The 23438-nt window shown below is 62.2% G+C and overlaps 1 protein-coding gene across 4 annotated transcripts; it reads left to right on the plus strand.

Moving 5' to 3' along the window:
* On the plus strand, positions 1-22780 carry RHBDF2 (rhomboid 5 homolog 2). Of its 4 annotated transcripts, XM_054221735.1 has the most exons (19): positions 11-101; positions 10533-10645; positions 12899-13048; positions 13154-13278; positions 13820-14012; positions 14084-14296; positions 14921-15049; positions 15401-15534; positions 15791-16003; positions 16152-16263; positions 17203-17277; positions 17695-17856; positions 18008-18108; positions 18605-18668; positions 18806-18900; positions 19110-19185; positions 19681-19781; positions 20012-20165; positions 20838-22780. In XM_054221735.1, exons 3-19 carry the CDS (start codon positions 12923-12925, stop codon positions 21255-21257), a joined length of 2493 nt encoding a protein of 830 aa, XP_054077710.1. In that variant the 5' UTR covers positions 11-101; positions 10533-10645; positions 12899-12922; the 3' UTR covers positions 21258-22780. The 4 variants fall into 4 exon arrangements, with proteins under 4 accessions (XP_054077708.1, XP_054077710.1, XP_054077706.1 ...); XM_054221733.1 differs by having other exon boundaries at positions 1-92; positions 10521-10645; positions 12899-13278; XM_054221731.1 differs by having other exon boundaries at positions 12899-13278.
* The last annotated feature ends 658 nt before the right edge of the window (positions 22781-23438 follow it).

Raw genomic sequence — 23438 nt, forward strand, 5'->3', positions numbered from 1 at the left:
CCCGCCCAGGCCCCGCCCGGCCCAGGTGGAGGCGGCGGCCGGTGCCGCCGGGAGCGGGACGGGAACGGAACCGGGAGCGGGACCACGCCGAGGTGAGCGGGGTCGAGAGTAGGAGCGCGGCGGGGGGTCCTGGTGCCTCCGCGCCGCTTCGCTTCCCGGCCGCCCGGTTCGTGGCTGCTTTGTGACCGGCCGCGTCCCGCCAGCTTCCTCCTCCGCCCCACGCCTCCCGCCTTGCGGCCGCCCGGCTCGGCCCGGCCCCGGGGTACCGGCCCCGCCGGCGATGGGCGCCTGCCGCTGCCACCCCGGGGGGCTCTTTGCCGGGGTGGGGATGGCGGCGAGGGTCCCCTTGCTCGGGCTACGGCCGTGCCCCGCACCTTCCCCGGCGCCCCCGGGGCGGGCACCGCGGATGGATGGCGGGGAGGACCCTCCTCTTCCTCCTCTTCATCACGGAGGGAAGCGGGTGCGTGTCCCGGCGGGGTGACCCGGCCGTGCGGAGGGGAAACCGTGGAGCGGGGGGGCCCTGCCTTCTCCCCTGCCCGGGCCGGGGAGGAAAGCCCTAACCTACTTTCTGGAGCCGATGGCCCGATAAACAAGCGTGTGTGCGGTTTTATTTTTGTTTTGTGGGTTTTTCCCTTCCCAGGCGACCGGGGCTGGCAGTGCCCTTCGGAAGCGGCGGCAGGCTCGAAGCCACAGGCGAGGGCGGGCAGGCCAGGGTGCCCGGGTCCCTGCCCGCTCCCGCTCTGCCCCAGAGCATCCTCCTCCTCCTCCCCTGCCCGTGCCGGGGCTTTGTTGTTGTTGCTGGTTTGAGGTTTGGTTTAAAGGCTCTGGCAGGCTCGCACGTGCTGCCTGAAGCAATGAGTGCTGCCGCCAGCCTTTCGCAAACAAAAGCCTTCGAGATCAGAAGGGTCCGGGTCATCCCACATCCGTACCTGCATCCCACAGGGGGATGCCGGGTGTGGATGTTTGAGCCAGTTGTTCTTTTAGTGTTGGCCCTCAGCCGTTTTGGGGCAGAGGGGTGAGGCTGGGCTTTACCCCGGTCCTGCCCTGCCTCGCTGCCAGGCCAGCAGCACCAGGCAGAAGCCATCCCTCCAGGTTTGCCCACAATAGGCCGAGGGCTCTGCTTCTCCCCTCTGAGACCCCGCAGCTCTCGCTCAGCTCCCCATGGCCGCGCTCTGCAGGGGGAAGGGGACCTGAGAGGCTGCGTTGTCGCCGCTGGGTCCCTGCAGCAAGAGGAAGTGCCTGCCCTCTTCCCCAGCGCGGCGTCATCCTTCCCGCCGCAGGGAGCTGGGACGTCCTCCTGCCTGCGCGCGCCCAGGTCCTGGATGGTCACTCCCTGGGATTTCCAGGGTGAGCTCATCGTATTGTCAGGGTTGCAGGACGTCAACCCAGCTGGAGGGTGTGGGAGTGCACCCCCCCACTGTCCCATGGCTGTGCTGAGCGGGGAAATGCCACCTGGCTTGGCTCACTCCGTTGTGCCCTCTGAACAAGGGTCCTTTGGCTCCTGCCTGTTTTCCAAGTGGAAAATCTCGCACAGCTTGAAAACATCCTACCTCCAAAATGAGTTGGAGGGTTCAACTCCATCTCTGCCCCAGGCGCCATGGGCTCTGCACCACAACTGGCTTCGCAAGGGGCTTTCTGGGCCCCCCAGCTGCCATCCCTGGGCTCTGCCATTCTGGGTTCGTTTGCAATTAATGGGGCGGTCAACACCTAGTCCTGCTTGCTCATTTGGAGGGTGGCTTCTGCCTGTTTTGCTCCTGCTTGCTGGTGACCAAAACAAACCTCGGTGGCCTCCCTCCATCCCCGGCTTGGGGGTTTCTTCAGCACCGCTGCAGCTGCGCTGGAGACTGCACCCGGAGGTGCTGCAAGCCACAGGGTGAGAAAGGATAAACCACAGCAGGCGGAGCGGGGTTTGACACCCAAACAGCTGCCCTAGTACAAATTTTGTAAGCCGGGGCCGAGGCTGGTGTTGCTCTGGGATGCATGTGCGAGTGCTTGATGCGTTTCGTGTGTGCCAGGAGAGAGCGGTGCTGCCGGAGCGTGTCCGTGGAGGCTGGCAGGAGGAACAATAGATGCCGGCGGGTGCTGGGGGAGCAGCTCAGAGGCTGGGGTTGTGGGGCCCGGGGGTGGGAATCTGGTGGGGAAGGGGGCTGGCTGGGCCATCTCTCCTTGGGGGAGCTGTAATCCCTTGGGATGCGCTGGGGGATTCGGGTGGCATTTGCGTTGTTTGGCTGCTCTGGGCTGGACGAGGAGCACATGGCTCTTCTGGTTGCAGACCTTTTTGCCTTTGATACTGCTCCTATTTAACTCTTGTAGTGAACTTGAGGGATCCCCCAAATAAATCCGTATTCTTTCCCTTGGGTTGTTGGTCTCGATCCAAGAACAACCCTCAGGACTGGAGTCAAAACAGCTTTTTGTCACCAAAGAAAGCGGGGGCAGGTGATGGAGAACCGGCTGGTGGGGCATTCCGAAGGGGGTGGTGGTGGGAGCCCTGCTCCCACATCCTAAAGCATCCATGGCAGCGTGCCGTGCCCTGCGAGGAGGGGACTTGTCCTTCTCCTGCTGTCCCTCTCCTGCTCCGTGGGAGCTGCCCAGGTCGGCTCGGGACTCCCAAGACACTTCCACACTTCCCACAGGCACTGGGAGCCCTGCTGGACTTGGTGCTGGCAGGGGCCCTGCACCAAAGGAGTCAATTAGTGAAGGCTAAAAACTAATTACTTAAATCTATATGAGCCCACAGGTGATGGGGATCGTAAACTCTTCTCTTCTTGAAGAGGTTTTTATCTCATGGCCGCTGGTCCCTGCTGTCCTGCCAGGCTGGGAGATGTCTGGGAATGTGACAAGCCCCCGGAGGGGATGGGCACGGTGTCTTTTAATTACGAGGATCCAGGAGTTGTGGTCGTTTGGGAGCATGTGGTGCTTTGAGTTATGGTAGTTTCCCGGCTTCCGAGTGAGCACTGAAAGCTGTGTGTGTTCTTGCGAGTATGGAAGAAGCCCTTGGCGCTGGTACTCTTTTTCTCACTTAATCCCCATTTCTTAAAAAAACAAACCAAAAAGCAGTTGGTTGGTGGCTGCTCTCTTAATGAGGCATTTTGCTGGGAGGGGGGGGAAATCGACTCGGGGGGATGCCTTGGGGAAGGTCCAAGTCCCGGGTGGCCCTGGGACCAACTCTGCCCTCTGCTTGGCCACCGTGCAGGACCCCTGTGTCCCCCTCGTCCTTGGGGACCTGCACCCTCAGGGCTGGCATTATGGGGTGCAGGTCGCATTAGCTCAGTGAAGGCAGGGGAAGCCCCTGAATAACTGCCTTGGGAGGGCAGGGGGACAGCCTGCACCCCTTGTGGAGATCAAGCACTTATGGGGTTTGCAAGTGAGGGCTTCCCCCCCCTCCTCTTTTGTCCTCCAGTAACTTAAATCTGAGAGAATTGTAAGGGTTTTATTGAAGTCCTTTCAAGCTGCCCAGGGAAGGGACCAGGTCTCTGCCTGTGGGGGCAGCGGGGGCGGTGGGAAGGCAGGGAGTCTTGTTCTGTTGCCGTGCCTCAGTTTCCCCACCTGTGAAATGCCACAAATGACTCACTGTGAAGGTCTCCTGTGAAACCCACTGCTTATCGCCTCCAGGGCAGTTTGAGCAGCCCCTGGCTCAGGACTCACTGCTGTGGCCATACCCTGAGAGGGGGGAGCATGGGTGCGAACCGACTCACTCGACACCTGCAGCACCAGAGGCTGCGGCAGGGCACGGGGCAGGGATGGAATTGGGCAAGTGCCCAGCGATGCTCCTCGGCCTTTTCCCAGGCTGCTGCCATCAGGCAGGAGGGAGAAATCTTCCAGTGTGGGAGGGACACGGTCCCTGTGCTGGATGTCTGGCCCTGTGGTGACCCGCTCAGCCGGGTGGCACGTGGCCGGTCACTCCTCGGCAGGATGCTCCTGCCCTCTGCTCCCACCCTGGGGATGTGCCCCGCCATCCCTCCCATCCACAGGTGCCTTTTTGGGGTGCTGCAGCTCCCAGGGTGATGATCCCCTCCTTCCATCAGTCTGTGATTTGTTGTTTTTTTCTTATTTATTGGCCTTTTGTTTAAAAATAGTAATTCCTGATGCATTTGTCTGGTCTGACAGACCTGCTCGGAGCAGGGGAGATGTGGCTGATGCCCCCCGAGATGCCTGATGTGCCGGTGCCCCCTCCCGCACCGCGGGGCTGCCTTCGCTCCCTGTGCGTCATGCGGCAGCTTGTGATGGGGATTTGATGTGGTTATCCCTGTAATTCGCCGGCCCGCAGGAACGCCGGGGCAGGGCTGGGAGTCACCTCCCGTTATGTGTAAGCCCGAAGGCTGCACGCCACGCTCACGGGCAGCCGGGGAGAATCCCCGATGCTCGGCGTTGGCGTGTTCTGCCCTTTCCCTGGCTCCTCGGCAGCGCGAGAGCCTTACTGGGACTGGCACAGGGCTTTTCCATGGGTGATGCTGGAACTGGGGCTAAGTTGGCTCATGCACATGGTGGCTTAACCCAGTCCAAGCGCTCCTGGGGCAGGCATGGAGATGGCTCCTTGAAAATCAGCATCTCCAGCCCCTGCAGTGAGCTGTGCATGCAACATCCCTGGGGCGGGATGGTGGGCAGGATGGTGGGGGAGACCCCACCACCAGCTCTTGGCAGCTCAGAGGCTGCAAAGTGCGTTGCTGGCACAGGTCCACGGCGATGCTGCGGTGCGGGGAGAGCATCCCATAGTTTGCGTAGGCACCGGTGGGTGTAAGATCCCCCGTACTGGGCTTGTGCTGTGTTGCAGGGGATGAGCTGCTCCTGGTCAGGCTTTCCTCTGCGGGGTGCAGACCTGGGTGCTTCTGGCCTCGTGGCAATCGGGAGCGAAGGGAACAAAGCCGAGGAATGGCCCGTGTTCGGCTGCTGGTCCTTGGGAGGAGGGAGAGGTGGGCATGGGAGCAACCTCCCTGGGTTGCCGCAGGGAGCCCTGAGGCTTTCGGGGGTGGTTAGCCTCTGGTTTTCCTATCCCCAGGGATGCCTGGAGGGCGGTGAATGGGGAGTGTCAAAGGGGCAGCCTCCAGCCCACTGCCAGCAGAGATGCCACCTTCATCCATGGCACAAAGGGAGGCCGTGAAGTCCTTGTCCCCCCTCCTTAGGGGAAATCGGAGGCTGCTGGTGTCCATCCGCACCTCTCCCTTTGCACGGGGGACCAGCGGGGCGAGCAGCCGTGTTGCGTGAGCCTTGAAACGGCTGCGTTGAGATAAGGAGCCTGTCGCTGAAGATAGGGAGTTTTAGCCGAGGGGGATCATCTTGCTACCAGCCTAGGGCTCATCTCGTGGGGCTGAGCACCACCTTCCCGCTGCCGCATCCCCCATGGCACAGGGGTGCTCAGAGCTCACGGTGAGAGGACCCTCCGCAAATACCGGGTGCTTCTCCTAGCCCAGTGCTGGTCCGGGTGGTTTGATGGTCTCTGAAACAGGCAGTGGAGGATTGGGGAAGTCTGCAAGTCCGGCCTGAGCCCTTGCACCAAGAGTTGTTTGTCAAAATGAGTGTTTTGCAGACGAACTGGGGGAAGCAGTGTGTCCCCATCACGCTCTTGCACCAAGAATTTTGCTTCGAAGAGGGAAGCGAGAATGAACTCAGTAACAACGGGCGGCGTCGGGATCGCGGGCAGATGGCCTGCAGGCAGGCTGCCCGCCCCTCGCCTCGGGGGAATAAGGACCTGGGACCCCTCAGCCCCTTCCAGAAGGCACAGGAGGAGCGGGAGCACTCCCACCATCATACTCATACACCTTGTGGTTAAGCCAAGATAACGAGGAATTGGAGTAGCTCTGAGTAATTGCGCAGCTCTTGGATAAAACCAAGTTAAATCAGTGCTGGTAGCCTGAGGAATCTGTGTGGCGCCTGGAAAAGAGCCTTCCTTGGGTCTGGAGAGTGCTGCAGTGCTGCCGGGGAGCAGCCGATCCCTCCATGCTTTCACCGGTGGAGCTGCCCTTGCTTCCCTCGCTGCCGGCAGAGGCTTTTGCCCTTTGCTCTTCCCGAAGCCGTTGGGGTGACTCAAAGCCTCCACGTGCGCGTCCCCTGCTTGGCTTGGGCTGCAGCACGGGGCCAGGGCTGCCAGGCTGGGGGGAGTCCCCCCCCGTGCTGCCACGGCCCCTCCAGCAGCACACACACCACCCTACCCCGACCGGCGCGTCCCCACTGTGGGAAGCAGAGTGGATTCGTGTGGCGTCACCTGTTTGGGGTTAGTGTGATGTGAGGGAGCGGGGACCCCCCTGGAGAGTCCCCTGGGAAGGAGGTGCTCTCTTCCTGGAGAGTCCCCCAGGAGGGGGGGAGCAGGGATCCCCTGGAGCCCCCCAGGAAGGGGGGAGCAGGAACCCCCAGAGCCCTCTGGGAAGGGGGGGGTGCAGAGCCCCCACAGAGAGCCCCCCGGGAAGGGAGGAGCAGGGGCCCCCAGAGCCTTCCGGGAAGGGGATGCAGGGATGCCCCCTGAAGAGGCCCCCCCGCCCCGGGAAGGGGGGTTCAGGGACCCCCCTGGAGCTCCCTGGGAAGGGGGGAGCGAGGAGGTGCTGGGGTGGGTGGGCAGCAGCGCAGAGGGACCCCGGCTCACTGGGGCTCGCCGCCCACCCCAGCGGGTTGGGAAGCCTCTGGGTGCCGTCGCTCGCTTTGCTGGGTGCTGGTGGGGGGGGATCATTGTGCTGTTAAAAAATTAATGAGGGTGGGGAACGGGCTGTGGGCGAGACGTGGGAAATCCTCCATGTGGCTTTTTCCACCTGCTCCCACATCCCGCGGGCAAATCCTTCCCTTTCCGTGCAGCTACCGGTGGCGTCACCCAGGACTGATGGACACACCGGGGCCACGCGTGCTCGCGGTGATGGAGCCCTTGGCCGGGGGAAGCCCAGCACGTGGCCGCTTTGTGCAGCCATGCGAGTGGCCCTGCGCTCTCCCCGGCCCTCGCTTCCCCCCCCCGCCCCGCCGTGGGCAGGCAGGGCTCTGCCTTTATCGGCGGCACCCAGCGCAGCCCTGTGCTCTATCTCCCCTGGTAGTTTTGCTTCCTTCCAGGGTGTGCCGCCGGCTCCCAGCTCGCCCGGGCTGAACAAACCCGGCTGCGGTTGCCCAATGTCCTGCCCCGACGCAGAAAATGGGAGAGGGATTTCCTCATGGCAGCGCGGGCGAGGTGTGCGGCCGGGCTCTTGCCACCCATCGGTACCCCATCTTGCCCACCCCAGCAGCCCTGACGGGGATTAAATCTCCTGTGGGTGTCGGTGCCGACCAAGTGGGTTAGTGATGATGGAGGGGGCAGCTTCGGAACCCCCAAAACACAGTGGTCCCCTCTCAAGACTCAGGGTGAAACCTGGCGTCTCGGAGGTTTGCCGTCCGGTGCCCTTGAGGAGGGGTTGGCACGCATTGGGGAAAAGATGGAGTTGCCTTCTTCGTGGTGGGGGTAGAAAAAAAAAAAAAATCAACCTGATATCGTGGTGCCAGAGCGTGAAATGGCCGTGGGTGGGCTGGGGGGGGTGGGTGGTGGTGGTGGTGTCTGTGCCATGGGCACGGGGCTGTACAGGGACATGGAAGTGCCTTAGGGACAGGAGGGTTCCTGCCGTGATGCTGTAAAGTGTATTTTGTCCTTTTGAAAAAAAGCCTAAATACTCAAAGCACAAAAAATAAGCGGAGGTTGAGAGGAGGGGGGCAGCGGATGGGGGTTTGGGGGGTCGGTGCTCTCCAGGTCTCCCTGTTTGAGTGGGTCCACGAGGGACACGCGGGTCTGGGCTTTCCAAGAAGAAATATCCTAAGAGATTTAGTTCCCCACCCCAGAAGTATTTTTCCTTTTTTTTTTCTTTTTTTCTTTTTTTTTTTTTTATAATATCTTTTCATTTCAAGAGCTGTTTGTCTTGGGCTGCTTCTCTCAGGTTGGAAACTTGATACTGGAAAATGGTAAAAAAGCTTTTAGGAAGGGAGCGCAAAGGGGGGGGAAGGTGCCGGGCGGCCGCTCGGGGTCCTGTGCTGGGGTGTGAGCCTGCGGGGGCTCGACGCTCGGAGCGATTGGACTGATTGACTTTTCTATCCAGGGCTCTTTAATAACCGGGAGCACCTTTTAACGAGGCTCCAGCCTTGAGAGAGGTCTTTAACGCGCTCGTGAATCATTTATGGGCAGCAGCAGCAGGCTCTGCCTAATGGACTCTTGGGTGCGAGCTTCAGCGATGGCTGCGGGGGTGTTTCGGGGGTTCTATGGCATCGCTGGCCCCTTTCTCGCTCCCCTGCGGAGATGGAGAGGGAAGAGCAGGGGCTCGTCGTGCTCAGGGTGATGCTCGGAGGGGTCCCACTCCCGACCCCGCACCCTCGGGTGGCTCGGAGCTGCGTTCTCCTCCCAGCTTAATTGCACCAGCCTGATGCACTTTTGTTCTAGCGCTGGTAATGCTGCCTCCCCCCACGCCAACAGGCTCGGGAAGAGCGATCCCGATCCTTCTCTGAGCCTCTCTGGCACTGCATACATCCCCCTCGGCCAGGGCTGCTCTGCAGGGTTGTCTCCAGTGTCTTGTATGATGGCTGTGCTTGTTTGTCCCCAGCTCTGCCCGGCAGGTTGGTGCTTGGCGTTGCTGATGGTCCCTCTGCGTCACTCGGAGCATCCTGGCGTGTCCTATGGTGACGCCTTGTACAAGCCACATCACTTTTTCCATCGCTTTCCTCCTTGGGCGTGCTTCCTTGGGTCACGTCTGTCATGATTCACCCTGGGGCTGGAGCCAGCCCTGGTCGCCCTCCCCGTGCCTTGCCTGGGTGAAGACTAAAACCTCATCCCAGTTGCTCACCAGTGGTCCCGCACACGCTGCCCTCTTGGGAGGGGATGGGGCCTGGGACACAGGCAGTGTCCCTCGCTGCTGGATGTCAGGCTTTGGCGAGCCTTCGGACAGCTTTGAGAGGGAAGATGGTGGGCGATCTCTTCTTATTGACCAGACCGGGTTACCCCCCTCCACCCCCCAACCAATTCTTGCTCCCCCATGGGTGATGGCAGTATCCCCAGTGCATTTTTCTCTCTCCCTGGAGATCTTTTCCAGCCTGAAGTGACACCGTGCTGTCCTGGGGACCCCTCTTCCAGCTGGAAGCACAGCTCCTACCAAGCTCGGGACGTGGTCGTGGGTGCCGAGTCCCGTGTCCGTCACCCCTGCTGGGCTGCTGTCATCACAGAAGCCATCTCCTCCTGCCAGCTCAGCACGTTGCCTCTCACTTCCCTTTCCTGTCCGCAGGGCAGAGCCACCATGGCCACCCCAAGTGCCTGGGGACCCGCAGCCGCGCATGGGGCTGCTGGTGCCGGGGCTGCCAGGCAGAGAGCGATGATCCCGGTGGCAGAGCCCTCCATCTCGGGGCTGGGAGGGCGAAGGGGACCCGGAGGGCTGAGCTCACCGTGAGCTTGCTCTGGATGGAGGCACCAGCTCGCCTGTTCTCAGGCTGAGCGCGCTGGGCCAGAGCGGTGCCAGCGCTAAACACGTGGGGAGTTAGAAAATGCCTTCCCAGCACCATTCCTGGGGGGTTTTCTCTGGCTGGCATGGGGTAGAACAACTTGTGGATCAGGATACATGCTGGGGGGGTGACCGCTGCCCATGTAGCCGAGGGGACTTCAGCCCTCAGGGGCTGCTCCCCTCCTCCCCTCTCTCTCAATGCCAAATATTGCGTTAATGCACAGAGCCGTGAAAACTGCTCCGGCCGCGCCGCGTGACCGGGACGGCAGGTGCCTGCCGGGCTGTGCCAGCTCCCCCCGGGAGCCGCGTCACTGCGCCTGCCGCTCCGTCCCTCCACCCGTGCCACACGGGCAGCCAGCGGGGACTGGCACCGGGGTCTTAAACCTGCCTAACTGGGAAGCACGGAGGCCCCTCACCAAGGGCTGCCTGGGGTGTGATGGGAGCAACTGGGGATGGGATTTCAGGATAGGGAGGTAAGAGCGGGGCCATACAAGAGCACGGTGTCCTCTCGCACCTCGGGATAACACAGTTTGGCTCCGATTTCTGTGCTCCTGGGCTGTGTCGGCTCCCGCCGCTGAGAGCCATTGCCCGGGGCTGGAGGTGGATGCGGGTGTCCCGAGGCTTGCCCTGAGCCCAGCGTGTTCCCCTCCCTGGCTCTCTGGAGCAGCTGCCATCTCCAGATCATTGCTGGCTGCCCTGGGAGGAAAACAAACAGCGTCTCCAGCTTGGCAGCGGGACGGAAAGCTTGGCTTGCTGGGGCTGGACCGCCCGGCTGGTGTTCTCCCAGCTGACAGCTATTAAATACCTCGGCGAGGCACTCACGGTTCCTGCCCGCTCTTTGCCGATGTCTCGCTTCCCGAGAGCTTCGGCTGGCAGCAGCGGGTGCAAACTCCCTGCCTGCCCCGTGCAGTTCCCCTGCCACGGAGCGAGGTGCATCGCTGCAAACAGCGGCTCTTTCTCCGTGTCCCCAGTGTCTGGCCACCGGTAGCCCTGTCCCCAAGGGAGCCACTGAGCTCAGCTCTCCCTCCATCCTGGATGCTCCTGCAGCCCTCGCCTGCTTTCCCACGCGTGGCTTTTCATTGCAGTCTCTCTCCCCTCCAGGCGAGGCAGGAGGAGTTCGGCCGTGCTCCCGGGAGTGAAGGACAGAGGAGGAGGAGGAAGAAGGCGGCCACCACGGGTGTTTGCCATCAAGACACACTGCGCAGGATCCCTGACACTCTTATGAGGTAGGGAGACCCTGGCGGGGACCGGCACTGGCTGAGCCCCCAGGAGAAATTTGGGGGCTGGTTGCTCCCAGCTTTGGTGCTTAATGGCAGCGAGGGGTGAGGGAGCAGCTGAGCTGCCGGCAGCACCCAAGGGTCCCCATGAGACCAGCACCCAGGGGTGCTGCTTCCATGCCTCTGGGGAGGAGGGGAGGCAGGCAGCCTGCCGGGATGCTGCCTGCGATCACGGATGCTGCCTCCAGCAACATCTCCCCTAGTCCTAGCTGCATTTGTGTGATGGTTTCCTTGCATCTTCCCCACTGGATCCCCACCATGAACTGATTTATTGCCAAGGCTGGAGAGGAGCAGGGTTAATTTGGGCATGAGGACCCTGCCCTGCCGCCAGCCGGTGCCCCTGGATGGAGGGGTCTCTGTGACAGTATTGCTTGGGCTGCAGCTGGCATTCCCCCACCACACACATGTCTCCTATCTCCAGCATCCAGCCCCGTCCCTGCCCCGCCGTACCCCAGCCGGCCCTGCTGGAAGGGAGCCCAGCACCCGTTTTCATGCAGGAGCAGCAGGCCGTCACCTGGCCCCGGAGCTGACGGAGAGCAGCGATGCCCTCTAGTGACACTGGCCTCAGGATCCCATGTCCCCGTGGAGGTGGTCCTGGACTCCTGCATCTCCAGGGAGCTGCTCCCATGGGGACCCCGCATGCCTAAAGCCAGGCTTTGCTTGTGGTGGGGTCTGAGGGGAGGGTCGTGCTGGGGGAGCTCCAAAAGTGCCCCTGTGCCCGACTCCCGCTTTGGGGACAGGCTGCCAAGGGGGACCCTGTTGCAGAGGGGGCTGGTGGGGTCCCAATAGCTCAGCTGGTTGCCCATTACCTCAGGAGAGCGGGGCCGTACGAGGCTGGTCGTTGAGATCCTGGGCAGAGAGAGGAGCCAGGGCTATGGATTGAGCTGGGGTTTTGCAGCCAGTGGCACTGTTAGACCCTGAGCTCGACTTGGGGGGTGGGGGAGCAGCAGAGGAGCCCCAGCAGGATTCCTGGTCCCCCCAGGGGACTCTGCCAACCCTCGGGTGGAGAGGGCCAGATCCCATGGGGATGCCGGTCCTCGTGGCCAACCCATGGCAGGGCTCGGTGCACGCCACACGGGATGGATGCGGCAGGTGGCACCATCCCCATGGCCATGCCGGGAGGATGAGGGATGCTCACGAGACCTGTGCGAGTCCCCTGGGTGCTGGCACGTGGCCGGGGGATGTGGAGAGGTCAGAGGGGGCCGTGCCTCCCTTTGAGAGCCCCCATAGCCCCTAATAGGATCTGGCACTCACTTCCTTGCACTCGGATGGAATTACCTTTCCTGCGAGGTAGAGCCGGGCTGCAGGGACCCTCGGGAGGGGATTGCTCGAGGAATTAAGCACCTCTTGGCCATTAAGCTTCCCCCTCCTTGCACGTGGTGCTGGGGAGGATTCAGTCTCCCAGCCCGGTGTGTGCACACACGTGCCGGAGGGGAGCATCCCGCATCTCCCCTCCCTCGGGCCACCCTGGTCCCAGCGCCGTGGCTGGAGGTGGCACGGGCTGCCCCAGCCCCTCTCGCTGCAGCAGGAGCCGTCCCCTGCTGTGGGGGCTGTGGTGCAGGTGGGGATGCGAAGAATTTACTGAGCATGGGGTGTTTTCAGGCTCTGTGTGTCCCCTGCCCGGCTGCATCCCCTCCCTTCCCACCGCTCGCCCCTGCACGGGCAGCTCAAGCTCTTTGCAGACCCCCCAGGAGCATCAGTGATCCCCTTTCAGCTCCTGAACCCTGGGGGCCGGTCCCCCCGTGTCCAAGAGCCCCGGCTCTCTGTGTTCTGTCGGCCCAGCTGGGGCTCACAGGGGACACCCCCATATTTCCATGCATGTGCCAAGTGGGTCAGGCGCATCCCGATGGGATGGGGAGTGCAGCCTGGGCGTCCCACAGGCACGTGATGGGGATGCTCTGACCCTCTCTCCTGCCACCCCTCGCTCTGTTCCCAGTAGGTGAGGTTGGTGCCAGTGGTCCCAGGGGGACTGGGAGTGAGTGGGAGATGGAACCCACTGTCCACCCAAACCCAGGGAGGGGGAGCGGGCGTCAGGGACATGGTGGCTGGGCTGATGACGATGAGCTCGGCAGCATGGGGGGCTGAGGCTGGTGAGACCCCGCTGATGAGGCCCCATCTCCTGCTGGGACTCAGCCTCTCCCCGTGCGTGAGCTCCTGGGGGGATATTTCTTCTCATCTCACTAACTTCTTGTACCCTGCCAGCCTGCCGACCGCCGCCGGCCCGAGATGTCAGCCGGCGACAAGAATGGGGGCAGCCGCTCCAGCAGCAGCCGCCTGCAGAGCAAGAAGCCCCCCAACCTCTCCATCGTCATTCCCCCCCGGGAGGCAGAGGAGGATGGCGCCCGCAAGGAGGTGAGCGATGGGGAGCTGCATCCCATCGCTGAGCTTGGTGGCCTGCCGTCCATGGGGGACCCCCCATATGCCATCCCGTCCCTAACGCCCTGCTTTGTCTTCCAGCCCTCCAAAGTCCCCATCTACCGAAAGAGCAAGAGCCTGCAGGAGCCACGGTCAAAGGGATCCGATGGCTTGGAGCGCCGGCCCGGCTTCCGCCGGCAGACTTCCCTGTCCCAGAGCATCCGCAAGTGAGGGCCGGGCTGGGTCACCAGAGGGGTCCCTCGGTCCCTGTGGGGGTGTTGTGGCTGCGAGTACCAGCAGAGGACTTGGGATGGGGATGGAGAGTCCCAGCTTGGGAGGGAACGCCTTGGAGGGTTCCATGCGGCTCTGCTTTGGCTCACTAGTGTCTGCCTGGGGATAATCCTGCAGCAGAATTGTTTAGTGCTAATTCACACCATTGTTTTGTACGCTGGGGAAATTTCTCAGCCCCTTTTATGTAGGACTTTCACAAGCACCTTGAGCTGTTTGTCTGCTGCAGCCCGGAGCTGATGCACTGTCCTGTGCAAGGCGTGAGCCTTGATGGAGATACCTCTCCAGAGAGACCCGAAGGCCCACAACTTTCTGCAGCATCCCTTCCCCGACCCATAGCCACGTCAAAACTTGCCCGGCTGCGGGCTGAGCTGAGACACCCCAACCCAATTCACCTGCCGGAGGGGATGCCCAGGCGGGATGGTGGTACCTGGGGTGGGGGGACCAGCTGGGTGACAAGCGTGCCCATCATGTGTCCAGAGGCACCGCGCAATGGTTCGGCGTCAGCAGCGACTGGGAGGGGAAACGACAGCAATGGCAACGCAAGAGCTTGCAGCACTGCAGCATGAGATACGGCAAGCTGAAGCCTGCCTACCGCGACATGGAGCTGCCCAGCCAGGAGGTGCCCTCCTTCCAAGGCACCGAGTCCCCCAAGCCCACCAAGATGCCCAAGGTAGAGCTCGGGGCGCAGGGTCCTGCTCCCAGCCTTGCTCTCCCACCACCGACACCTCTTCCCTCCTCCAGATCGTGGACCCGCTGGCCAGGGGCCGTCCCTTCCGCCATCCCGATGAGACGGACCGTCCCCACACGCCCCACCACGTCCTGCCCCCGCTCACCCCTGGCGTTGTCTCCTTGGCGTCCTTCAACAGCATCCGCTCCGGCTACAGCCGCCTGCCGCGCAGGAAGAGGGAGTCCGTCGCCCACATGAGCTTCAAAGCGGCCGCAGCCCTTCTCCGCGTGAGTTTTGGGGAGCTGGGGTGGGGGTGTCATCATCTTCCCGACTTGAGTTCCAGCTCTATCCCTCACCCGTCAACTTTCCTTCTTGGCTTTTTGCCATGTACAAAGATCACTGTCTCCCCAGGGCAGGTTTGAGGGGGAGGGTGTGGGGGTTTTTTTTTAACCTGACTTCTGCTTAAAAAGAGAAGGTTTGGTGAAAATTGGACCACCAAAGTGGTGGAACTTGCGCGGCATCCCTATAAAAAAAGCAGCTTCCTGGTTTCACTGCTGAGGAGCCGGGAGACCTTTTATAGGAGACCTTTTTTGCTGCAGGGGAAGCTTCTCCAGTGGCATTCCAGCCCCCGGGGAGCCCTGGACGAGCTTCAGGTTTGGATTTGTGGGACCAAGACTGAACAGGGCATTCAGAGTTCCCTTGTCGTGCTGACTAACGTGGTGGTGGTCCGACGCTGGCTCTGAGGAGCTGAAGGCAGACACTGCTGCCAGCTCCTGCTGCCTGCCCTTCCCACACAGAGGGGAAAGGTGGCTCCTTGGGATTTAATCCTTGCCACCCAGCTTTGGGGAGGGAAGCCACAAGAAACTGGGGGTCTTCTGGTTGTTTACCCTCATTTGCTTCCCCTGCCAAAGGGACGCTCTGTCTTGGAGCCTCTGGCTCCCAAGCCAAGGATCAACAGGAGGACCTTCGTGTACCCCAGCTTCATGGACGAGGACATGGTGGATGCTGCCGATACCCTGGACTCATCCTTCTTCAGTAAGGCAAGCGCCGTTCCACGCTGGTTGCCGGAGCGGGGAGGGGTCCCGATGTCCCTGCATGGGGACTGGACGTGGAGCAGGGCTCTGATGGGGCATCGGTGGCCACTGTGCCCAGCGCTGCAGAGCCCTGGTCTCGGTGATGCTCCTTGGGGGTGGCAGGGAGCAACGCTGCCATCATGGGCACATTTCGCACCCTGTGACATGCAGTTAATGGGGTGTCGATGGGGATCACCCCCCTCGCCAGGCTCCGGGGCCAGGAGGAGCCAAGCTGCCCTGGTGATGGACACGCTTGGTCAGAGGGAGGTTTCTCACCCATTGCGCACATCCAAAAATGCGTCTCCATCCTCCTTCCAGATGGACATGCATGACGAGACGTACTCCATGCCCGATGACGTTTTCGAGTCGCCGCCTCTATCTGCCACGTATTTACGCATGCACCCGGTGGGGGAGGATGCCAGGATGTCCCCCGAGATGGAGCAGCCCACCCCGTGAGTACCAGCTCTCAGTGGGGACTGCCCAGGTCCTCTGCCACAGTCAGGACAGTGTCCCCAGCTGTCACTGCCGTGTGGCACTGGGCACTTCTGGCATGCTCCTAGGAGGATGAAGCCAAGAGGTGTCCCTAGCCCTCATCCCAGGCATCCTCTGGCCTTCCCCAGCTCTGGGCTGTGGTGGTGAGGTTGCACCGGGGTTACTTCTCGGCTGGCTCCTTTCGGCAGATGTGAAGGGTTTCTCCTCTCTCTGCAGGCAGGAGGGTGTCCGGCTCGCTTCGGCCTCCACCGGCGCCGACTCCGCTCCCCGGCGGGGCAGGCGCATCGCTTCCAAAGTGAAGCACTTCGCCTTTGACCGCAAGAAACGTTACTATGGGCTGGGGGTGGTGGGGAAGTGGCTGAACAGGACGTACCGCCGCAGCCTGAGCAGCATCGTGCAGTCACAGCTGGAGATCACCGACAGCCACCGGTGAGGGGGCACTGGTGGGACAGGGATGGGCTCAGGGCTCCCCAGCTTGTAACTCAGATGTGTGTCCCCCTCAATGCTTGGGGGACTGCAGCATCCCATTGCCCAGCCATCCTTGAGCTGGTCAAATCTGAGGTCTTTTCCTCCACAGGCCGTATTTCACGTACTGGATCACCTTTGTCCACATCCTCATCACCTTGCTGGTCATCGGCACCTACGGCATCGCCCCTATCGGCTTTGCCCAGCACGTGACGACAGAGTTAGTAAGTTTAAGAGCTGCCAGCTGGGGCTGTCCCCTCCCTGCTCTCCAGTGACATGTCTGGCTCTGAAATGGCAACCAGCTATCTGCTGAGGAAAGCAAGGGTGTCTGGGGGTGCCTTCAACACCCGTGTGGGTTGATCCTCCCTCTGGGATTAATCCTGGGAACCTGCAGCCGTTTGTGTTGCTCCCCTGGTCCCCTGGCTGGAGAGAAGAGCAGGCATCCATAGAATCACAGAATGGTTTGGGTTGGAAGGGACCTTAGAGATCACCCAGTGCCACCCCCTGCCCTGGGCAGGGACACCTCCCACCAGCCCAGGTTGCTCCAAGCCCCGTCCAGCCTGGCCTTGAACCCCTCCAGGGATGGGGCAGCCACAGCTTCTCTGGGCAACCTGGGCCAGGGGCTCACCACCCTCACAGGAGAGAATTTCTTCCTAATATCTAATCTAAATCTCCCCTCTTCCAGTTTAAAACTGCTACCCATTGTCCTGTCATTGCACTCCCTGATAAAGAGTCCCTGCCCATCTTTCCTGTAGCCCCTTTAGGTACTGGAAGGCTGCTATAAGGTGTCCTTGGAGCCTTCTCTTCTCCATCTTCCTGGAGGGACCGTGACCATCACTGTCCCATGCTATCATGCTCCCTGCGAGGGCTGGGAGCATCTTGGGGTGCTGCTGGCTCCTGCTGTTTGAGAGGCTCCATTAAATAGCCCAGGGAAGGGGTCCACGTCTGCTGGGAGCAGTGGCATGTGGCAGCAGCGTGCGTGCTAGCGCAGAGCGTGCCGGCTTTGCAGCAGAGCTGCCCTCCCTCTCCTCCTGCATCGCTGGAGGCACCCCGCAGCCCTTCCCTGCGGATGAAGGGGGCTGCTCAGCCCCCCGTGAGTGGAGGGAGAGGGGGCTGCACCCCCACACATCGCCCCCCCAGCTGACCCTGGCCTGGCTTGGCAGGTGCTGAGGAACAAAGGTGTCTACGAGAGCGTCAAGTATATCCAGCAGGAAAACTTCTGGATTGGGCCCAGCTCGGTAAGGGCTTTGCTGGACCACTGAGGCTCTGCCCTCCGCCAGCCCCTGCTCCCCCTGCCCTGAGCCTACGGGGGTCCCTGGGGTGCTCCTTTCCCGGGGGGGCAGAGCTCAACCCTTCATCCCAGCCTTCTGTCCCGGGCTCTCGGTGCCCCCATCCCTCTGGGACATGCTGCCTGGTCCCAGCCCGGGCTGGGGGCTCAGCAGCACTTCCTAGATCTGTGGCATCATGGTGGGATGGTCTGAAGAGCCCCCACCCCCTTCCCACCCGCCTTCCCCCCATGGGGGTAACGGAGACTCAGGGCTATCGCTTGTGGGGACCCCCTGCCCCTGCCGAGCTCTCCCCGGGGGCAGCTGGAGGGAGGAGAGGTGTTGAGGGTGGGCCACGGAGCATCCTCTGGACTGGCATCTCCCTCCCAGATCGACCTGATCCACCTGGGAGCCAAGTTCTCCCCCTGCATCCGCAAGGATCGGCAGGTGGAGCGGCTCATCCAGCGCGAGCGGGACCGGGAGCGCAGCTCCGGCTGCTGCGTCCAGAACGACAACTCGGGCTGCATCCAGACCCTGCCGCAGGACTGTTCGGTGGGTGCCACCACCCCCACGGGCACCGCTGGGGATCCCTGGGGAAATGGGGGGGAGACCATCTCCGCCCTGCACAGCACCAGGGCGGGATGCGTGCGGGGTCAGGGCGGTGCATTCGCTGCCCCATCCTCAGTCTCTTTGTCCTCCCCAGGAGACGCTGGCGACGTTCATCAAGTGGCCGGGCACCAACGCGCCAGCCATGGGCCGGGGTGAGAAGCGGACGTCGGGGGCTGTGTGTCACCAGGACCCCAGGTAGGAATGGCAGCTGGGGACAGGCACTGTGGTCACCCAGCTACATGTAGGGCACAGCAGAGGTGCTGCGTTTCCAGCTTGGATGCCTTGAATCCTCTTGTCCAAGGGGCTGGGGGGCTCTTACACACTGTAGGAGAGTGATAAGGAAAAGGGAATCGGTGGGGAAACTGAGGTGGGGCCTGTCCTAAATGTAGGCAGCAATGGGTGATGCCGTTGTCTTGCGCTGGCCCCTGCCTGCTGGCACGCTGCGAGGGGTCAGGGGAGGATGCTGCGAGGGAGCATCAATGGGGTTGTCCGACGGGTGTGAGTGTCCCAGGGTTCACCTGCAGTAGGTGCTGCGGTGGGGTGTTGTAGGACACCAATGTGCAGGATCCCTCCCAAGCCCGGGGAAGGGGCAGGTCCTGGGCATGTCTGTGCCCAAAGCGGGTTACTAGTCTGACGGGAGGGATGTGTTGGGGGAACCTGCCCTGACCCCCCATCCACCTCCTCCCTCCAGGACGTGCGAGGAGCCAGCGTCCAACCCACCCCACGTGTGGCCAGATGACATCACCAAGTGGCCAGTAAGAGCCGGGTGCCACCGTGGGCTGGGTGGCACCGTGGTGGCAGCCTCCATGGGAGGCAACAGGCCAGGCTGGGGGGCTTCGGGGAGACCTTGGGGCCAGACCCTGACCTTGGCTCCTCTCCCTCGTGCTTGTAGATCTGCACCTACGAGACCAAAACCAACCACACAGGCTTCGCCCACATGGACTGCCAGATCAAGGGCAGGCCCTGCTGCATCGGCACCAAGGGCAGGTGGGTCACAGCGATGGGGACACCCAGCCTGGGCTCGGCTCCCCCCTCTACCCTGCGTCCTGTGCCAAGGGGAGAGGGAGGTTATGGATGCTTGGGGGGGTGGGAAGCATGGTGGCAGCAGGACCGGCTGCTGGGAGTGGAGAGGGATGCTCGGGGGAACGGGGAGCGAGCCCTGCCCCGAGTGAGCCCGCTGCCTGCCCTCTGCCCAGCTGCGAGATCACGACGCGGGAGTACTGCGAGTTCATGCACGGCTACTTCCATGAGGAGGCGACGCTCTGCTCGCAGGTGAGCGGGGCCCGGGACGCGGGAGGCGATGCTAGCAGCTGGGTCCCGCATCACCCTGCAGATGCCAAGGGGTTTAATGGTATCCTGGGATGTGGTTGGGATGGGTGTGAGCAGGGGGAATGCAGAAGGCAGGGACTTGCCCGAGCTATGGGCCGGGCTCCTGCTGCCGCTGCGTGCCCGCCTTGCCGGTGTGGGGCAGGAGGAAACGTAGGAGTTGAGCCAGCCTCACGCGGGCAGCACCGGTGTCCCTGGGAAAGGCACATCCTGGGCAGGAAAACGGCCCTTCAGCATCTCCTGGGGCACTGGGGGTGCTCGGTTGCTCCCTCCCCAGCACCCGGGCAGTGCGGGTACCCCACACCACCGAGGGTGTCCCCCACAACTGACACATGTCGTCATCATCAGCCCACGCGTCCCTGTGACCCATCCTTTGCTCCCGGTGGCTCTGGGGTGTGGGCTGAGCCCCCGTCACCCTCCAAACCCCTCCTGCCCTCGCAGGTGCACTGCCTGGACGAGGTCTGCGGCCTCCTGCCCTTCCTCAACCCGGAGGTCCCCGACCAGTTCTACCGCCTGTGGCTGTCCCTGTTCCTGCATGCCGGGTGAGCCACGGCCCCCAGTGTTCCCAGGGGGTGGGGGGTGACATGGGAGCGGGGTATCCGTTGGGAAGGTCTGTGATCCCTGATGGCTTGGGAGAGAAGAGGGGAGGACACCGCCAGGCTACAGTGACACGTGCCATCGGTGGAGGGTGTCTTGTAAGACTTCTTGTGCCCCAAGGGCTGGGCAGGGGCTCCGGCAGGGCAGGGGTCTCTAACGCAGGGTCTTTCCCCAGCATCATCCACTGCCTGGTGTCGGTGACTTTCCAGATGACGGTGCTGAGGGACCTGGAGAAGCTGGCAGGCTGGCATCGCATCTCCATCATTTTCATCCTCAGCGGCATCACGGGCAATCTGGCCAGTGCCATCTTCCTGCCGTACAGGGCGGAGGTGAGGGCTGGGGAGGTGGGGGGGGGGGGGGCGCTCTGCCCACACCACCCTGACCCCAGCCAGCTCCCCAGGGACCAAGGGGAAGCTCATCCTTGTCCCAGCAGAGGTTTGGGGAGGGGGCTGCAGCCATCAGCGCAGATCTCTGAGCCCCCGGCAGGTTTTGCTGCGGGGGTGGTGGGAGGCTGGTGCCCCCGTGGTGGGGATGGCAGGGGGGTCTCTGCCCCACGTGCGGGGTTCACACATGCTGCGTGGGTCACGGGTGGCCACGTGTCGGTGTGCGTGTGGGGTCCCCGGGCGGGCAGATGGCTAATCTGCTGGCAGCGAAACCCTGCCAGGCTTTAAATGAGATCACACCAAGCACCCTAATCCCCCTGGGGGTGCGTCAGGACGGGGCCCGCGGTGGGGGCTGTGGCCTGGGAGGGGGTGATGCTGCCTGGCTGCTGAGTCACCAAAAGCGCTGGCTCTGCCGAAACAGCGCTGGTGGACTCTCTTCCTCTTCCTCCCATGCCGGGGCTCCCACCCCTGAGCCCTGGGCTGTGGAGTGCAGCCCTCAGAGGGTGGCAGGAGCCAAATGCGTTTTCCGATAGGAGGAGACAGTGCCTGGGGACATGGGGACATATCTGGGGTGACGTACGCAGGGTCTAGCCATGACTTCTTCCCCTGTTCCCCCAGGTGGGCCCCGCCGGGTCCCAGTTTGGCTTGCTGGCCTGCCTCTTTGTGGAGCTCTTCCAGAGCTGGCAGGTGCTGGAGAAACCCTGGAAAGCCTTCCTCAACCTCTTCGGCATCGTCCTCTTCCTCTTCGTCTGCGGCCTCTTGCCGTGGATTGATAACATCGCTCACCTCTTCGGCTTCCTCAGCGGGCTCCTCCTCTCCTTCGCCTTCCTGCCCTACATCACTTTCGGCACGGTGGACAAGTACCGCAAGCGAGCCATGATCATCGTCTCCTTGCTGGTCTTCGTGGGGCTCTTCGCCTCGCTGGTGGTCTGGCTCTACGTCTACCCCGTGAACTGGCGCTGGATCGAGTATCTCACCTGCCTGCCCTTCACCAGCAAGTTCTGCGAGAAGTACGAGCTGGAGCAGGTCCTGCACTGACCCCGCCGGCGGGGACGGGGCTGGGAGAGGCGCCAGCAGTGATGCTTTCCATGGTTGGTCTTCGCCCTCCCTGCTGGGATGGGGCAGGTCCCGGTCACGGCTTCATCCCCGGGGCTGGTGGGTTTGGGCTCACCCCTGTTAAACGCCGGGGATGCAGTGGGGAGCGGGGCCGGAGCCACCCTGCCTTACACCCCTTTGGGGCTGCCTCTTGGCTTTTCAAGCCATAACTGGTTCGGGGACCGACCCAGGACCCCAGCTGCTGCCTCCGTGGGGAAAGGGACATGAAAGTGGGTTTTTGGTGCACCCTCGGCCAGGCTGGGCTCCCGGCCCCGGGGCTGAAGCTGCCCAGGTCTCCTGCCTGTGCCCCTGCCCCGTCCCACCTCGGCGCCCCTGGGCGCTGCAGCTCATACTGTGAACACGACCCCCTTTTTTGCAGGGGCAGTTTTTTGGTTTTTGTTTTTTATCCGCAGCTCTTTGGCCCGAGGGTTCCCCCAGCTTTGGGCTCCCTGGGGCCCCTGCCATGGCTCTGAGGTGTTCAGAGCTGAGCTTTGAAGGTATTTTTTGGCCGTGCTCTGGCATCTGATGCTCACCTGAGGCTGTTTAAGGAGGCTTGTGCTTCCCCACGTGGGCTTCTCACTGGATGGAGATGCAGGACTTGGTGCAGGGGGGCTCCTTTTCCCCTTATCTCAGTGAAATTCCCTTTTTGGAAGCCAAGAAGCGGCATGAACAGTCTTTGTAGTGCCATACTGGGAGGCAGGTATGGAGAAAAACACCCTGGGGGGCTTATGTGGCTGCTCCTGAATCTCGCAGACCCCTTGGGAAGCCATCAGTGCTCCCACCTTTCACTTCTGCCTCAAGTCCCTGCTGTTACCCCTTTCCTTTTCTCAAAGCACAGAGACCCAGGTGGCCTCCCTGCCTCAAAGGAAATGCGCAGGACGGGGCTAGTTGCCTTCCCTGCCCGAGGCTGCGCATCCCTGCCTGCCACCATCCCTGGGCTGCTGTTCCCAGCATCTCCTCCTCCCTCGCACCGGCCCCAGTGCAAAGGCAGGTCCTTCCTGGGGTCCAGGTGACTCCGCTGGGCTGGTTTGGAGCAGGGCTGGTGCCAGGCTGTCTCTCCCCTGGTATGTGTTGCTTTGGTGCTGGTGGGTCTCAGTGCTGTTAAATGGGGGAAGGTGTGAATCCCCCAGCTGGGATGTCCCGCGATGAGTATTCAAGGGCTGGGAGCTTCGCTCCCTCTGTCCACAACCATGCTCCGGCTGAGCTCCAGGAGCTCTGTGGTCCCTCCATCCTTCCCTCCATCCTTCCCTCCATCCTTCCCTCCATCCTTCCCTCCATCCTTCCCTCCATCCTTCCCTCCATCCTTCCCTCCATCCTGGGACCGTTTTCAGCCCTGTTCCATCCCTCTGGTCGCTGCTCCAGCCTTAAAACAGACACTTCACCTCATTTGTCTCTTTTTGATACTTTTTTTAAAAGCTGTGGGTTTTTTTCCCCTCTTAATAAATTTCTACTTGTATTTAATGAGACGCACAAGGCCTCTTCTCCCTTCTTAGGCATGGGGCTGTGGCACTTTTAGGGGATGCTGGTTGTTTTGAGGATGGTCGGTGTGGCAGGGAGGGAGGATGAGCTGGCAGTGCCTGGGGACAGTGCTCTGATGTGCAGGGCTGTACTGTCCCCCAGTACCTCTTAAAACCCCTCTGTGGGAGGGGGACAGGGTTTGGAGGGTCTCAAGCAGAAGGGGAAGCCGAATACCTGGAAGAAGATGATGCACGGAGCCTCCTGACCCTTCCCAAGGGCAGAGCAGCCCCTGCCTGCATCCCACCCTTCATCGAATAACCCAGGGCTGGATTTGTCCCCTCTCCCCCAAAGCTGGGATGTCCCAAGGGGTGTTGGATGGCTCCTGTCATCCCGGCTGGTGCCCTCCCTCCGGCTGTCGCGGTGAGGTGGCAGTGAGAGCGGGGCAGGAACACACGCGGGCTGCGTAGAAAACCACCACCATGTCTTTATTTGGTGCTTCACAACAGCCGGAGGCATTTTCAGAAGGCTTGTCCTGGCCTGGTCATGGATTTTGGGAGCTGGGGGGGAACTGGTTTGGACTGGCCCCCCAGGGAGGCTCTGCAATGTGTGGATGGGGGTGTGCTCCAAGGGGTCTGGAAAGATGTCTGCGGGCAGCGGGGGGGGCTG

Source organism: Rissa tridactyla, chromosome 15 (genome assembly GCF_028500815.1).
Source record: "Rissa tridactyla isolate bRisTri1 chromosome 15, bRisTri1.patW.cur.20221130, whole genome shotgun sequence".
Classification (NCBI taxonomy): domain Eukaryota; kingdom Metazoa; phylum Chordata; class Aves; order Charadriiformes; family Laridae; genus Rissa; species Rissa tridactyla.